This window comes from Lolium rigidum, chromosome 3 (genome assembly GCF_022539505.1).
Source record: "Lolium rigidum isolate FL_2022 chromosome 3, APGP_CSIRO_Lrig_0.1, whole genome shotgun sequence".
Lineage (NCBI taxonomy): Eukaryota > Viridiplantae > Streptophyta > Magnoliopsida > Poales > Poaceae > Lolium > Lolium rigidum.
The window spans coordinates 110,893,410-110,909,707 of NC_061510.1; the positions used below are offsets into that span (position 1 = coordinate 110,893,410).

The 16,298-nt window shown below is 47.8% G+C and overlaps 1 protein-coding gene across 1 annotated transcript; it reads right to left on the reverse strand.

Annotated features, from left to right (window-relative positions):
- Positions 1-10,897: 10,897 nt before the first annotated feature.
- On the reverse strand, positions 10,898-13,978 carry LOC124697991 (asparagine synthetase [glutamine-hydrolyzing] 1-like). The gene is made up of 11 exons (XM_047230519.1): positions 13,899-13,978; positions 13,346-13,484; positions 13,127-13,225; positions 12,869-13,010; positions 12,583-12,773; positions 12,316-12,477; positions 12,121-12,201; positions 11,562-11,918; positions 11,380-11,460; positions 11,199-11,285; positions 10,898-11,106 (listed from the first exon to the last, which is right to left on the reverse strand). Exons 1-11 carry the CDS (start codon positions 13,976-13,978, stop codon positions 10,975-10,977), a joined length of 1,551 nt encoding a protein of 516 aa, XP_047086475.1. The 3' UTR covers positions 10,898-10,974.
- Between the last annotated feature and the right edge of the window lie 2,320 nt (positions 13,979-16,298).

The window sequence follows — 16,298 nt, forward strand, 5'->3', positions numbered from 1 at the left end:
TCTGGCGGCAGTGCCGGGGTGACTTCCACGGCGGTGCCGGGTGATCGTGCTGCGCGCGGGATGGTGAGCTTGGGAGCGGAGCAGAGGTGCGCGGCCTTGGCTTTGCGTGCGCGAGCAGGTTGGGCGGATCGGCTGGTGGCTATTGCAGGCGCTTGCCGTGTGTGGAGATGGGCAGCGAGCGGCGGACGTGGTCGAGCGCCAGGGGCAGGAGCGGCGCGCGGCCTGGCAGCGATGTGGGGCTCGAGCGGTGGCGGGGCCTAATGGTGGCGGGCGTGCTGATGACGACTTGGTGAGCGGATGTGGCGGGCGCGCGTGGAGCTTGGTCGGGCCGGTTGCTGGCGATTGGGGAAACGGGGCGTAGGTGAGCGGCGGCGAGGTGCGGAACTAGTGGCAGTGTCGTGGTACGAAGAACTTTCTCGAAATTAGACGAACTGCAGCGGAAAAATGGACAAAGAATGATCGATTGCGAGCAGAATAGGAAGAATTAGACCACGAAAATTGGGGAAGTTGTGATCAACACTAGAGACAACATATCTGTGGACCAAAACCATAAAAACGTAACAAATCTGGAGATCAAATTTCGAGCTATTTTTTGGGTATTTTTTTGCAATTTTTTTTAGCGAAATTGGATGGTCAAATTCATGGCAACCTTTGCTCTGATACCATATGATGAGGCCTAAGGCCACGTGGGTTGCCCGATCTCACGAATTTGACCAAGAACACAAGGGGAGGGATGAACACGAAGAACACGGTGAACGCACGCAACACAACCCGATACAATTCCGGTTTACTCCTGATAGCCCGAACCACTATCCCGATAGAATCTCTCGAGAGAAAGACACAAGTAGAATCCCCGAGAGAAAGATCGGTATACGATTGGTAGAATCACACGAGTGAGAGACCGGTGGTAGAATCACAAGTGTGAAAGACTAATTATATAAGGAGTGCCTTGATACAATAGATTTGATAGTCTAAGGAGGGGGTTTACTTAATCCCAAAGGGATGGTGGAGATATAAGCCAAGTTCTCACTCAAGTTATGTCTTGTCATGAAGGGGGGAGGGGGACGCGTATATATAGGAAGCCACTAAAGGAGGAATAATTTATGCATACAAAGAGATAAAGGGTTCAGATTTGATGCTCTTTGCAGTGGAGCATCAAGGCCGGCGCAGGTAGGGCGACAGGGTCGGCGCAGGTAGGGCAGGTAGGGCAGCAGTACCGTCGTCCTCATGTGTAGTGGCGGCGTCTCAGTGCCGGTCTTCCTGGCGCGTCTCTTTCTTCCTCCGTGGTGACCTTGGCCTTGAGTTTGGTTATTGTCGTTGACGCACATGATGAAACGAAACCGTAGGTCGGGCTGCATCAGTGCTGCTTGCTGAGGTTACCACTTTCAATTAAATGGTCCTCTCCTGCATACGGCTACTCGCTCCGTTCCATAGCTCTTGTTGTAAATTTGGATGAATCTATATATATTTTATAAATAGATATATCTGAATCTGAGACAAGAATTATTAAACGGAGGGAGAGTACAAGTTAATGACAAACTGCACCTGCAAGTGTATGTTCCATGCTTCCATTATTATGGCATTATCGATGGGTCGATGTACCCAGGCTGAATACAATTATTCCGTTTCCAGAAAATATAATCACACAGTTATTGCATTTTACGTCACATCTATTTCAATTCCTATGAGCAGTACTAACTACGGAGATATTTTCTCCTTTCGTTCTTAATTAATTTCACCTAAGTAATGCTGGCCCTTGAGACACCGAAGTGAACATACTCTAAGTCTCGAAAAAAAATGAGACAACTGAAGCGAACGGGCATATCCACGCGTGGCCGCCGCCAAGCCCACCACGCACGCGCCCTCTGGCCCAAATCCGGCCGGTGGCCCGTCTGCACGCACTTGCAGCCCGCACGCAGCGGAGAGCCTTCTGCACCACGCCGCCGGAAGAGAGCTGGGGAAGAAGCACCTTCGCCCGGTGTTTCCTATTCACCGCTCAATGCGGCCTCTATCTGGGGCGCCGCACAGGGCGGGATTCCTCGGGCCGGCCCATTAGGGGCGAGGACGATTTCACGTTTCCGCCCAGCCTCTTTAGGTCTAGGCTGGTTCCCTCAAATTTTGAGTTGGTTTAAATTTTATTTTTGTTCAAATTTTGAATTTGTTCAGGTTTAAAATTTGTTCAAATTCGAATTTGTTCAGATTTTAAATTTGTTCAAATTTCGAATTTGTTTGGTTTTTAAAATTGTACAGATTTTGATTTTTTCTAATTTTCAAATTTTTAATTTGATTTAAAATTTTGTTCGGATTTGGAAATTGTTCAAATTTCAAATCTGTTCATATCTTAAACATGTTCAAATTTCGAATTTGTTCGATAAACTGTTTAGATTTCGAATTTATTTGTTTTTAAAACTGTTTTGATTTCGAATTTGTTTTGTTCTAAAACTGTTCAGATTTCAAATTTGTTTTATTCTAAAACTGTTCAGATTTCAAATTTGTTCAGAAGAAACCAGAATAAAAAATAGGTAAGAACTGTTCGGACTCATGAGCGGTAGGATCAGGATTTGTTGTTGTGCTTTAATTTTCGTGTGTTGGGCCGGCCCACGTCGTTTCCGCTTCAGGCGGCGCCAATTGGACGCGCCGCTTAAAGCGGCACATAGGAGCTCCCCCTTCGCCCGCTAGCTCTGCGACGCCCCGCTAGATCTTTTTCTGCGATTTGTGGGGACACAGATCAGGTGACATGACATGCGGTTTAAATTTAAATTTAAACATTGCTAAAAAAAATTTGAAAAAAATCATGCATGTTCACAGCACATATTAAGATAACCCCTAAAAATTTCAGATCAAAATTCGAAACATGCATCGAGAAACAAAAAAGAGAAACTCAGATGTGAATAGTCTACAGAGAAATGTGCATAATTGGCTGTGCCGACGGCCTTGGTTGTGCCGTGGGTCACACGGCACAGCAGAAGGGGGACCCAGCAGTCAGTCCCTGTGCCGACGGCCGCCGTTGCGCCGTGGGCTACCGTCGGCACAGTGCAGACGGCGCCGTGACAGTTTAACGGCTGGACCCGCCTGTCAGAGCTTGTACCGACGGTCGTGGCTGTGCCGACGGTCGTGGCTGTGCCGACGGTGACCTTCGAGCGCCAACTTCCTGTGCCGACGGTGGCCGTCGGTGTAGACAGCAGTGTGCCGACGGTCGAAGAGGGCCTCTGTGCCGACGGCCCCGACATTTTGCCGTCGGCACATGGGCTGGCCGTCGGCACATGCCGGCTCTCCCGTAGTGTGAGGATGGGAGATACGTTTCATACTTGGACTGTAATGTTGTTGCATGACTACTTGCCTAGAGAATTGTTGTATAACTAGGTACACACGAGCTTGACGGTTGAATCTGACATATGATTTTATATGCCTTTATGTTTTGCTAGGCATAATTGGATTTTACTGAAGAAATCTCCCTTGATTGCCTTGTTACAACTGAAGAGGAAATAAGACTTCATCTCCATCTGATTTAAAGCGCCATCGTTGCAACCACGAAGGTGCTTTGTTGTTCTCCTATAGCTTCGACATATACTTTATATACATCCGTTAGTGCATCATGAAACTATTGCACTTGTTTTGGTTCATCTTTATACAACTTGGCTAGACGGTGTACTGTTATATATTTCTGAAAAGGATGACTGTTTTGATTGCCAACTTCCTTTGAAAACTGGAAGGACGTTGGTGTTGAGTTGCACTTTTTGTGATGTATATATATTTATTAGGCTGTGATTATTTGGCACACATGTGATTGGATTAATCAAGCTATGTCCTGACATTGTAGTTCTTGCTCACCATAAATGTCAGTGTTTTTTTTTCCAATATTGATTGGACTAAGGAAAATGCAATGAAGGGCGAAATTGAGGATTGAGGATTTAATGCATTCCACAATAGTACAGCCGATCACCCCTACCACATCCCAATCCTAGCTTAGAGCATGTCTAACAGGCCCCGTATTTCGCTGCCCCGTATAAGTCTCTTTTTTCGCCCCGTATCGAAAAACTGCAACATTTCGAGCCATTCCGTCTAGCAGACCCCGTATTTCGCCCCGTATTTTCAAAAATAAAAAGCCCGGGAAGATCATCTTCATTGATCATACTAGGATTCATACATACATATTGGTGATCATACTACGGATCAAACTAAGCTAACCTACCTCTAGTCGTCAAGAATGACGTAGGGGATGAAGGCGATCCTCGCCGCCTCCTCCCGCGCCTCCCGCGCCTCCCGCGCCTGCCGCGCCTCGAACGCCTCCACCTGAGCGATGGCCGCCGCCTCCTCCTCTGCCTCCGCCCGAGCTTTCGGCGGCATCCGCCTCGGATAAGGCGAGCGCACGGCGGAAGGCCGCCTCCTCTTCCGCCGCCTCCTCTTCCTCGTCGCCGCCTCCGCTTCCTCCGCCGCCGCTCGCTGCCGATGGTCGCCCTCCATGCCGCCTTGGACGCGCGGTCGCGCTGCCGGCCGGCGAGCCACTTCTCGAACGCATCGCCGCTCATTGGCTTGAGCGGCGGGTCCCGCTTGTACCACCGCCCACCGGCGGCGTACTCCCGAGCGGCTCCGGCACGTACTCCGCCCCGGCGTACTTGCAGGCCGCGCGACGGCTCCCCGCGGCGGAGTACTTGCATTTGAGCCGCCATGCTTCCTCTACGGTGTCCGGCGAGCGGGATCGCTCGATCCGCTCGCCGGCGATGCCCTACTGCGGCGGCGGGAGTCCATCCTAGCGGCGCGGGGCGAATGCGGCGCGGGGGAGCGGCTAATTGCTCGCCGGAGCAGGAGGAGGAGGCGGCGGCGCGCGGCGGAGCTAGGGTTGCGAGTGAGGGGTGAACCCCTCACTCGCACCTGCGCCCACTATATGTACGGGGCGACGGGGCCGATTTCCGGGCCCCGTATTCCGCCGAAACGGGGCGGCCCGAATACGGGGCCTGCTAGACGGCCCAAACCGCGCCTGCCCCGTATGTCGCCGGAATTTTACGGGGTGGGCGGGTTATACGGGGCCTGTTAGACCTGCTCTTAGACTGCTAGTTCGCTCGCTCACAAACACACAGCATAGTAGCATACACGCACACAAACAGAAGAAACATACAACACATAGTGTTGGTGTGTACCAATAATAGGAAAATGTAGTTTCATAGGGACTAAAGTGTAAGATGTACAAAAGATAAAAGAAGAAATAGACAGAGGAGGGAGGAGACCCATCCAGAAATTTCCCCACACGTTCTTGCTCATGCCTGAATCTCCTCTCGGTTAGTAACACCAAAATCCTCCTAAATCTTTCAATATGGTATCAGAGCAGGTCAATCCTGTGTGAGCAGCCGCGATTAGATCGAGCACGGTGCTGTGACGCCGTCAACTGCGAGTGGTGAGCCGCTGGAGCCGAATCGTGCGCAGGGGGAGCTCCATCTTCGTCGATCCTCAATCGAGTCGTCCACTGGGGGGCCGGGCTGCTACACGCCACCGCCGGATTCGTGTCTGCTACTGCCTATAGCATTGCCGATTTGTGCTGCTGCGTGTGTTCATCTTGCCGCTGGGAAATTGCTGCTGCATCTCCATCGAGCTGTCCGTGACCAAGCATTCGGCCGGTCGGCTAGCTGAATGTCCGGCTTTTTACAAGGCTGGACGATTGATAATGAGTGGTGTGGTCTCAACAGTGAAGAATTTGATTAACTTCTGCTGCCCGTGCTCCTGCTATTGGGTGTGCACTACTAGTATACTTCAGTCTTTTACTAGTAAGTTCAGTCACTGCTTGCTGTCAGTACAAGTACTTGCCTGGAACTTGTTTTTTTGGTGAAACTTGTGAGCCTGTTACTTGAATCGTGCTGAGGAAAAAAGTAGAAACAAAATGGGGGACTCTAGTGTTGACAAGCTGTGTGAAATGCTTAGTAAATTGTTGGAGAAACAACAACAGTTACAACCCAATCCTGAAGCCTTCAAGCATGCTCTTGAGCCTAACCCGATTAAACTGTCGGGGCCAGGAAACTACATTAGTTGGGCTCGTCATGCTCGATTAATTTTAAGCTCACATGGACATGATGACCTTCTTACTGCTGATGAAAATGTGAAAGAAAATGGGTCTGCTAATAAACAGGTTAATGACAGAGTACTTGTATGGTTATTGGGTAGTATGGAGCCATCTGTCCGTGAACAAGTTGAGACCATGACCTCGGTAGCAGAAGTGTGGTCATCGTTGGAGACGCAGTTTGCAGGAAAGTCAAATAAGATGCAAGCAAATCGTATTATGCACGAGTTAGTTAATTTGAAGCAACATTCAAGATCTGTAACAGAGTATGCTGGTGAGATGAAGAGATTGTATAGGGATTTGCACTACTATCACCCGTTTGAACCTCTTGATAAGAGGGACTTGGCTGTTCATCACAAATGGTTTGAGCCTATTGTGAGCAAAATTTTCTTGGATGGATTGGATGGAAAATTCAATCTTCGTCGTCAGTTAATATATTCCAGTCCAGCATGGCCTAGCCTAGAAGATATTGTCTCAAGTGTGTTGGAAGAGGAGACGCGGCTCACCGGTCAAGATGGGGACAACCAAAAGAGTGAAGATGCTCGTGCAGCCATGTCATTGCAATCATTTCATACCTCTACCAGAGGAGTGCATGCTGACAAGAACAAACGGTTTTGTGACTACTGTAAGAAAAATGGGCACAATAAAGAAAGTTGTTTCAAGCTGCATGGCTTTCCACCTGATTGGAAAAAGGGAAGATCCCAGCAAGGGGGAGCTCTTGGTGGTAGGTGGAAGCAAGCTAATCACACTTCTTCTACAGGGGAGGTACAGGCGGTAGATGTTCAAGCTCTTGAGGAATTTAAATCCAAGCTCAAACTCTCTGAATGCTCGTCTTCCTCGCCAGACTCCTCTAAAGCAAATTCCAGCTATCTTGTCACTTCTCAAGGTATGGAATCTCAGGCTCACACTTCCAAAATCCAATCTAGATATTGGATTATTGATACAGGAGCCACTAACCACATGACAGGAGACTCACGCCTATTTACATCCTACAAACCATGTTCCGGTAAAGATAAAGTGCGTGTAGCTGATGGATCCACATCATCAATCTTAGGATGTGGATCGATCCAATGCACTAACACACTATCCTTATCACCAGTTTTATATGTTCCTAATTTCCCAGTCAATCTTCTGTCTGTCAGCTCCATTACAAAATCCCTTCAATGTATCGGTTGGTTTGATCCTACTTGTTGCGCTTTTCAGGAGCTAGGGACAGGGAGACTACTTGGGACTGGGACCATGCATAACGGACTATACTATCTCGATGAAGGAAGTGATGAAGTCGCTTTTGCAATTTGCATGTCTCCTACTCAGGAACTTTTACTCCACCACCGCAGGCTTGGTCACCCATCTTTTGCTACTTTATCTCGCATTTATCCGTATCTGTTTAAATCTTGTTCTAGTGAATCCCTTGTATGTGATGCATGCGAGTTAGCTAAACATACAAGGGGCACCTATCCTAGTAGGGGATTAAGAAGTGAGAAACCATTTGAAGTTATTCACTCCGATGTTTGGGGGCCCTGTGAGGTTCAATCGGTTTCTGGGCATAGGTGGTTTGTAACCTTTATTGATTGTTTTAGCCGCTATACTTGGCTCTATCTTTTGAAACATAAAAGTGAGGTCTTCGCAGTTTTCAAAGACTTATATGCTCTCATTCAAAACCAGTTTGGATTGACTATTAAAATTTTACGTTCTGACAATGGCACTGAATATACGAACCTGGAGTTTGGGAAGTTCCTTGCCTCCTGTGGCATTGTACATCAAACTACCTGTGTTCACACTCCAGAACAGAACGGTGTCGCAGAACGTAAAAATCGACATTTGCTTGAGGTTGCTCGTTCGCTTATGTTTACGATGAATGTTCCTAAATTTCTGTGGGGGGAGGCGATTAAAACTGCGACATATTTGATAAATCGTATGCCTCTTCGTGTTCTTGATTATAAGACTCCTGCTGAGTGTCTTCTAAAATCTAACACTTTTGTGATATCTCCAAAGGTTTTTGGGTGTGTTTGCTTCGTTCATGATTATAGAAATTCAGTTGGGAAACTTGATCCTCGTGCCATTAAATGTGTCTTTATGGGCTATTCTCCTTCCCAGAAGGGATATAGGTGTTGGTGTCCCTCTGAGCGCCGTTTCTTTGTAAGTATGGATGTAACATTCCGCGAGTATGAACCCTACTATAGCCCAACCGGTGACACTGGCATTACTTTATCTCCACCTGAAGTGCAACAAGAGGGGGAGAGTAATAGTAGAGGTACTCCGGTTTGCCCTATCCTTGTTCCCACTTCAGGTGTACCGCAAGTTTATAATAATACTCCTAGTCAAGAGGAGGAAACAAATAGTAGGAATGGTGGTAATGATGAAAACTCTAATCATGGAGACATGCAAGATGCAACCGTGAACTCAACACCATCTTCATCGGATGTAGAGTCTCCCATGCATGAGGACCCAGGTACCAATCTATATCCCCTTAGTCCAGTTGCTCCTACTAGCACTACAGGTCTAGGTGATAATCCATTATCTACCCCTGATCCTCAAAGTGAATTGCCTATTGCACTTAGGAAAATAACTAGATCCACAAATATCCCATCACGCCTTAAAGACTATGTTGGATATAAAAACAATATTGCCAACTTCTTGTCTTACAAGCATTGTAGCCACTCCTTCCAAAATTTTGTCGCATCTCTTGATTCTATACCTATACCTACTAACTGGAAAGAAGCTAAAGAGGATCCAAAGTGGAAGGAAGCTATGCGTGAGGAGATGAGAGCTTTGGAGAAGAATAAAACTTGGGAGCTTGTTGATCTACCACCGGGTAAGCAACCTGTAGGCTGTAAGTGGGTTTTCACAATTAAACATACTCCAGAAGGAAAAGTGGATAGGTACAAAGCGCGCCTTGTGGCAAAGGGATACACCCAAACTTATGGGATTGATTATGAGGAGACTTTTGCTCCGGTGGCTAAGATGAACTCGGTAAGAACACTTATATCTTGTGCTGTCAACTTTGATTGGAACATTTATCAAATGGACGTGAAAAATGCATTTCTCCATGGTGACCTTCGAGAAGAAGTATATATGCATATACCACCAGGGTTTGAGACCAACCAAACAAATGGAAAAGTGCTTCGGTTGCATCGGTCTTTGTATGGATTAAAACAATCACCTAGAGCTTGGTTTGATAGATTTCGTCGAGCTATACTCAAGAAAGGTTATTGCCAGAGCAATGCTGACCACACCCTGTTTTACAAGCGCAACATGGGTAAAATTTCTATTCTCATAGTGTATGTGGATGATATTGTGATCACCGGAGATGATCATGGAGAAATTTCCTATTTAAAAAAACATCTCGCACAAGAGTTTGAAGTTAAAGATCTTGGACACTTGAGATACTTCCTTGGGATAGAGGTATCAAGAGGGCCTAATGGTATGTTCCTCTCTCAAAGGAAGTATGTTCTAGATTTACTTCGTGAAGCTGGTATGTTGGGATGTCGACCCGCTAGCACTCCGATTGAGCAAAATCATCGACTAATGGCTAGCACGGGAAGACCGGTAGACCGAGAATGCTATCAAAAGATGGTTGGTAAGCTTATATATCTTTCACACACTCGACCAGATATTGCATTTGCTGTAAGTGTGGTTAGTCAATTTATGCATGATCCGCGGTCATCTCATATGGATGCTATGACACGGATTTTGCGCTACTTAAAAGGGTGTCCCGGGAAAGGTTTGTTGTACACTCGCCAGGGAAGCCTTCAAGTTGAGTGTTATACAGATGCTGATTGGGCTGGCTCACTAGATGATCGGCGGTCAACATCTGGGTATTGCACATTTGTTGGTGGAAACTTAGTCTCATGGCGTAGCAAGAAACAAACTGTTGTGGCTAGATCCACCGCAGAAGCTGAATTTCGATCTATGGCACATGGTGTGTGTGAGGTATTGTGGTTGAGGATCCTCCTCATGGAGCTTGGGTTGTTTCAAGGTACACCATTGATGTTGTACTGTGATAACAAGGCGGCTATAGCCATTGCAAATAATCCTGTGCAACATGATCGAACCAAGCATGTGGAGATTGATCGTCATTTCATAAAGGAGAAGCTAGACAAAGGGATAATATGCATGCCATATGTCAGCTCATCTAGCCAAGTTGCTGATGTTCTTACAAAAGGATTGGCTGAAAAGACATTTTATGTTTTCTGTAGCAAGATGGGGCTTTATGATATATTTTCCCCATCTTGAGGGGGAGTGTTGGTGTGTACCAATAATAGGAAAATGTAGTTTCATAGGGACTAAAGTGTAAGATGTACAAAAGATAAAAGAAGAAATAGACAGAGGAGGGAGGAGACCCATCCAGAAATTTCCCCACACGTTCTTGCTCATGCCTGAATCTCCTCTCGGTTAGTAACACCAAAATCCTCCTAAATCTTTCAATACATAGTACACAACAATAGCGCCGGCCGCCGCGCCAATGGCCATCGGTCGGACCCTCGGAGGATACACACACATACTATTCATATCCTCTAGTGTACACAACGACGGCTGGCCCTGGCTAGCTAGCGCCATCGACGACGGCTACCACCGGTTGCGCCAGCCACGACGGCGTTATTCCAAAGCTCCGTTGGCTTTCCCGTTCGCCGTGACTTTGCCGTTGCCGTTCACGTGTCCATTCCCGTTCGCCACCTTCCCGTTGCCGTTGGCGTGGGCGGCAGCGTCGGCGTGAGCTGGGGTAGCAGAGTTGTGGGAGGCGATCAGCCGGCCGGAGGGGTCGTTGGAGGCCTTCCACTGCGCCACCCACTCGATGGCCGCCGGTGTGCTGCATGCGATGCTCGGGCCCCATGGCACCGTCTCCCTAGCCGATTCCTGCATTAGTTCAGGTTCGCAGCAAGCGTCAGTAAATCGTTCCAACTGGAATCCGTCAGTTCAGTTGTTTAGATATTGTCTGAATTAATCACCTGAGGGTAGAGCCTCTCGAATATCATCCTGTAGTAGTACGCCTCCTTGTTGATGGGCGTGTTGTATGGGAACACTTCTGCAGCGTTCTTCATCATCCCATCAGTCACCTGAAAGAAAGATAACGGAACAGTTAACAAAACAGAGCAAAGAGGAAGCTACAAGGTCGATGCACGCTGAGCTGACATGGCTGGTAAATTACCTGCTGTTCAGTGAAAGCCTTGAGGCCATCGATCCAGCTGTAGCCAACACCGTCACTGAACTGCTCCTTCTGCCTGTAGAGAATATGCTGTGGAGGGGAATATTGCAGAAAGTATTAGAATTTAGAACACTATGTGCATATGCTGGATATCTGAAGAAACTCAAGGTGCTGGCATTGGTACCTTGGGCAGGTAAGGTTCCTCCTCGTCGTCGAACGCCTTCCTCATCACCCACTTCTCGATGCGGCCCAAATCTGGGTCGTACTGCAGCAAAAACAAACAAATGTCAGAAAATTCAGAGCAAAACAAAGCAAGCATGTACATAATGCACAAATTGTTCTTCGCGACAGATGTATCATATTTACCAGTTTCCATTCGGGGTCCATGCTCATGGCGACGTCGATGAATTCCTTGTCGAGGAAAGGCACACGGACTTCTAGGCCCCAGGCCGATGTGGCCTTGTTGGCGCGCAAGCAGTCATACTGATGGAGTGCTTTCACCTTGCGGCAGGTCTCCTTGTGGAACTCGTCCTTGTTGGGGGCGAAGTGAAAGTAGAGGTAGCCACCCAGGAGCTCGTCGGAGCCTTCCCCGGACAGCACCATCTTCACCCCGAGCGCCTTGATCTTGCGCGCCATGAGAAACATGGGCGTGCTCGCACGTATCGTCGTCACGTCGTATGTCTCGTTGTGATAGATCACCTCCTCGATGGCGTCGATACCATCCTGCAAAGGTCAGATGACGAATCACGTCGTCAGTACTCACAACTCTGTATTTGCTCACAGTTCTCACCGGTTTATTTATGGTAAGAATCCTTAAGAATTCAGGTTTTGCATATCTCAAGTTTCTGGGGGTTTGTAGTTTTTAGTGTGAGTTTTGTCTGATCAAGTAAACTCCGAACCGTCCATTTCGTTTACTTTTCTTTACCTGGACAGTGAAATGGAACTCGTGATGGATGGTTCCAAGAAAGTCAGCAACCTCCCTGGCGGCCTTCAGATCAGGTGAGTTCTGCAATGTCCAGCAACATATCAAAATCATCAGCTTCTGATGGTTTTGGTACAAGAAGCAGTAGGACAAAAACGTCTGGGATTTTAAATTTTAAGAGCAAAGTCAAATAGTAACCTCTAGGCCAACGACGAAGGAATGGAGCTCAGTTCCAAACTTCTTGGCGGCTTCAGTTTCGATGAGATGGCGCTTGGTCACCGAAGCGACCAGCGACGAGTCGAGGCCGCCGGAGAGGAGGACGCCAAAGGGCACATCGGTCATCAGCCTCTTGATGACAGCCTGAACAAATGGAGCAGAGCACATGTTGGTTTTGTCAGTTCCACCATCCACACAGCAATTATCACGTGGTGCTTCAGCAGGTCAGTGTGGCATGTACGTATGTACCTTCTCGAACGCCTCTCTGAGCACGAGGGGCTGGTACGGCGTCGCCGGGACGAGCTCGGCGAACCACTCCGGGTTGTACCACCGCCGGAACCCGCCGCCGGCGCTGGAGTACAGGTGGCCCGGAGGGAAGAGCTCGAACTTGGGGCAGTCGTCGTGGAGCGCCTTCATCTCGGACGCAATCCAGACGGCGCCTGCGAGGCGAGAAAAGACAAGTAAGTCGCAGTCGAGACATGAAGAATTTGTCGTGCTAGCGGTTTGGTAGTTTGGATGTTTGAGAACATAGTACCGTCGCTGCCCCAGCCGATGTAGAGTGGGTTGACACCGATGGCGTCGCGGGCGGCCATGTAGGTGTTGTTGCGTGTGTCGTAGAGGACGAAGGCGAAGACGCCGTCCAGCATGTTGACGAAGTTCTCCCCGTACTCCTCATACTTCAGAGTTGCCAATAACATACAAAAGCAGGGATGGTCAGCATCAGTATATTTCAGTGTCTTTTTTTGCACATTTTCTTCAGAGTTGGATGTTAATTTTGAGCATGTATGCTTACCAGCGGGATGATGACCTCGCAGTCGCTGCCGGTGGTGAAGGTGTGCTTTGCGGCGAACTGCTTCCGGATCTTCTTGTGGTTGTAGATCTCTCCGTTGGCCTTTTAAGTTGATCAACAGCGACGCAGTAAGAAAAGGATAGAATCGCAAAAAAAAAAAAAAAAAAAAAGATAGGACGGCGACGGAGAACGTTCTAAAGCAAAGCAGGCAAGCATGCGTACCACGACGACAACGGTGCGGTCCTCGTTGTAGAGTGGCTGGTCGCCGGAGAGCGGGGAGACGACGGCGAGCCTTTGCTGCGCCAGGAAGTTGCCCTCGCACTGGTACAACCCGGACCAGTCCGGTCCACGGTGCTTCAGCCTGCATCATATGCATCGAGCCGAAGACGTCAACAAAAGCTGAGAGCGTTCACCACGAACACGTACAGAGTAATCAAATAACAGTTAAACGCCGGCGGTTAGGAACCACAAGATTCCCACTGTTCTTTCCTAGACCGGCCATTGATTAATTTTCCATTCTTTACGATTCTTATGCATATGCACCCCCCACCGCTGGAAGGAGACAGAATGACCACCAAGGACAAAACAGAAACAGCATCAAAACAAAACACTTGGACGATGCCTAAAGAACATGGAGTCATGGACATCAACGAGTACATGTTTATCACCCCAAAAATTCAGGATCATGTCAACGATATGTGCATGCATTAGAACCATAAGGGATTTGGGGAAGGAAATGACGTTGGATATGGTGCCGTAGGGAGGGTGTGCTTGCCTACGGGAGCAGGCGAGGACGCGAGCCCGCTTGGCCTGCGACCAGTCGGCGCAGCCGAGGACGGCCAAAATGCCACACATGGTGGATGGCGATGCGGCGGCGAGGAGCAAGTTTCGGCCGGTGTGGATGAGGCTGAGCGAGTGAGACGCGGGTGTTAGAGAAGAAGAGAGAGATGCGGAGATTAGCTGGTGATCGCACCGTATTTATAGCCGATCCATGCGGCTCCGGGGCATCGCGTCTGCCAGCAAACTCTTCTCTCTGGCGAGGGCAACAGGACACGTGGCGTCTGTCGGTTGGGAGGGTTCCGTACGCGGCCGGAGTTTATCCGCTCCGGATGCCGCACCGCCGAGTCAGCATGGGCCCGGCGTACGCGTCAGCTCGTGATCGGGGTTGCCATGGCCGTCAGATCAAGAATCTACGGCAAACCGAGAGTGCTGGAACTGGGGCTGGTTGGTGGGGATGGGCTCGCCGGATGATTCACCAATGGCAGGCCGGCTACGTGCACCGCTAGCTTGCATGCGATGCCTACTTCAGGCTTTTCCTCGTGAGGAATGAGGATATTTGGTTCTGGTCAAAAAAAAAGAGAGAGGATATTTGGTTGCAGATGCTCGGTGATGCGAACGATGCCATTATTGGCAGGAGCATCTTGGATATGATTCATATTTCGGGGGATGTTCATCACTTGCTCTAATGAACTCGGACGTTATCCTGGTGATGCCGGAAAGATTCGATGAATCCATGCTCTGTTCTGATCTTGATTATTCTACGGGCATAATTGATGTCGCCATGTTAGTATGATCCTAGAGTCTTGCATACCAACTAGCATAAATCTACCTAGTTTGATTGTTACTCTATGTGTTTTCTTAATTAGTGTAGGACTACTATTTGCCTTTATACCCGTGCCTTGCTACGAAGAAAACATTTCTCTTGTGCAAAAACCCTAATTATTTCCTGCATAATTTGAAACTAATCAACCTAAAAAATACATTATAGGTTTTACTAATTTTTAGATGGCTGAGAATTTTACTCGCGTTGCAACTTATGACTACCAGGAATCATGAAACAATTGAACGGTGCGAGGCCGGGCGTCATGCTTAATAAACTTTTAAGTAATAAAGCACCTCTTATCGTAAAAATGAAACGATTCAAGGTGCGAGGTATTTTCAATCACGAAGCAATCCAATGCTCCGGACTTTTTTTTTTCCTCAGTTGCAACATCATGGGCAACTAGAAAAAAATCAGTTGCAATCCATGTTGCAAATCATGCCACTCCCACCATTCAATGAAACATATCTTAAATTTGTTTAAACTTGGGTGTATCTAGACACTAAATAGTAACTAGATACACCTAAATTTGGACAAAGTCGATACATGTTTCATGGAACGGAGGGAGTAGTTGAAACCACGATGCAGTCCTAGCAAAACCGATCGATGATCTATAGGAACTAGGGAGCGACTAGTTCTTGGTCAACCAAGATTTAACTCAGTTAATTGCAATCCACAGCTACCACGAATCACAATGCAAATTGAACGGTTAGAAATGGTTTTGCACAATTAGGAAAAACAAAGCTGCAACCCACTTGCAACTCACGTGACGCAACACAAATCACAATGCGAATCTAATTCTCCTGGACGTGACCGAGCTCTAAGATAATTCTCTGTCGATCAAGAACTAGCAATCCGTTATCTATATTATATGGAATGATAAACCATTCACCGACAGAGATGCAAAACGGGCCATCCCATTACAAACTTCAATTCTCATGTAATTTCTTTACAAGATCAGCTTTTGATTCATTTGTGCTTCCATGACCTTGCCGATCCGTTGTGCAAGATCGTCAACCACGTCCACCTTCCGGTAGAGCTCCAGGATCCGAGGCATCTGCGCTCATACATGCATACAAATGAACACATATTCTTCCAGGTTGCTAAGACCATCATAATCCTCGATCATCACATCCTAGCATCAGAAATTCCACGAACCTTGGTGCACAACCTTCTTCCAATCACCGAGGCAGTGCATATCCCTCCTAGAGACAATCAGGTTCATGTGACATGTTACAGAGGTTTTTCATCTTCTCGAACAACGCCTCATAGTTAAATGCTCTTGTGGCGTGAACTTTTCCAATTGCCATCCATCATGTCGTCTTCTGGAATTCATAGATCTCCTCCACACGATTTCATCAAGTTCATCATCTTTCAACACCAGATGTGTGAACATGTCGCATCGATCTCCCCATCTGCTGCAAGCGACTCTAGTGGCCTTTGCGTGCATTTTTTCCGCCATGATGATCATTGTCTAAATAGTAGTTGGAGGCCTCTGAACTAGGAGCTTTGGTGGAGATTGTTAGGTCTCGTCGAGGGGGTTAAGAGCGTGTCAAACATGCTGGAAGAAACCAA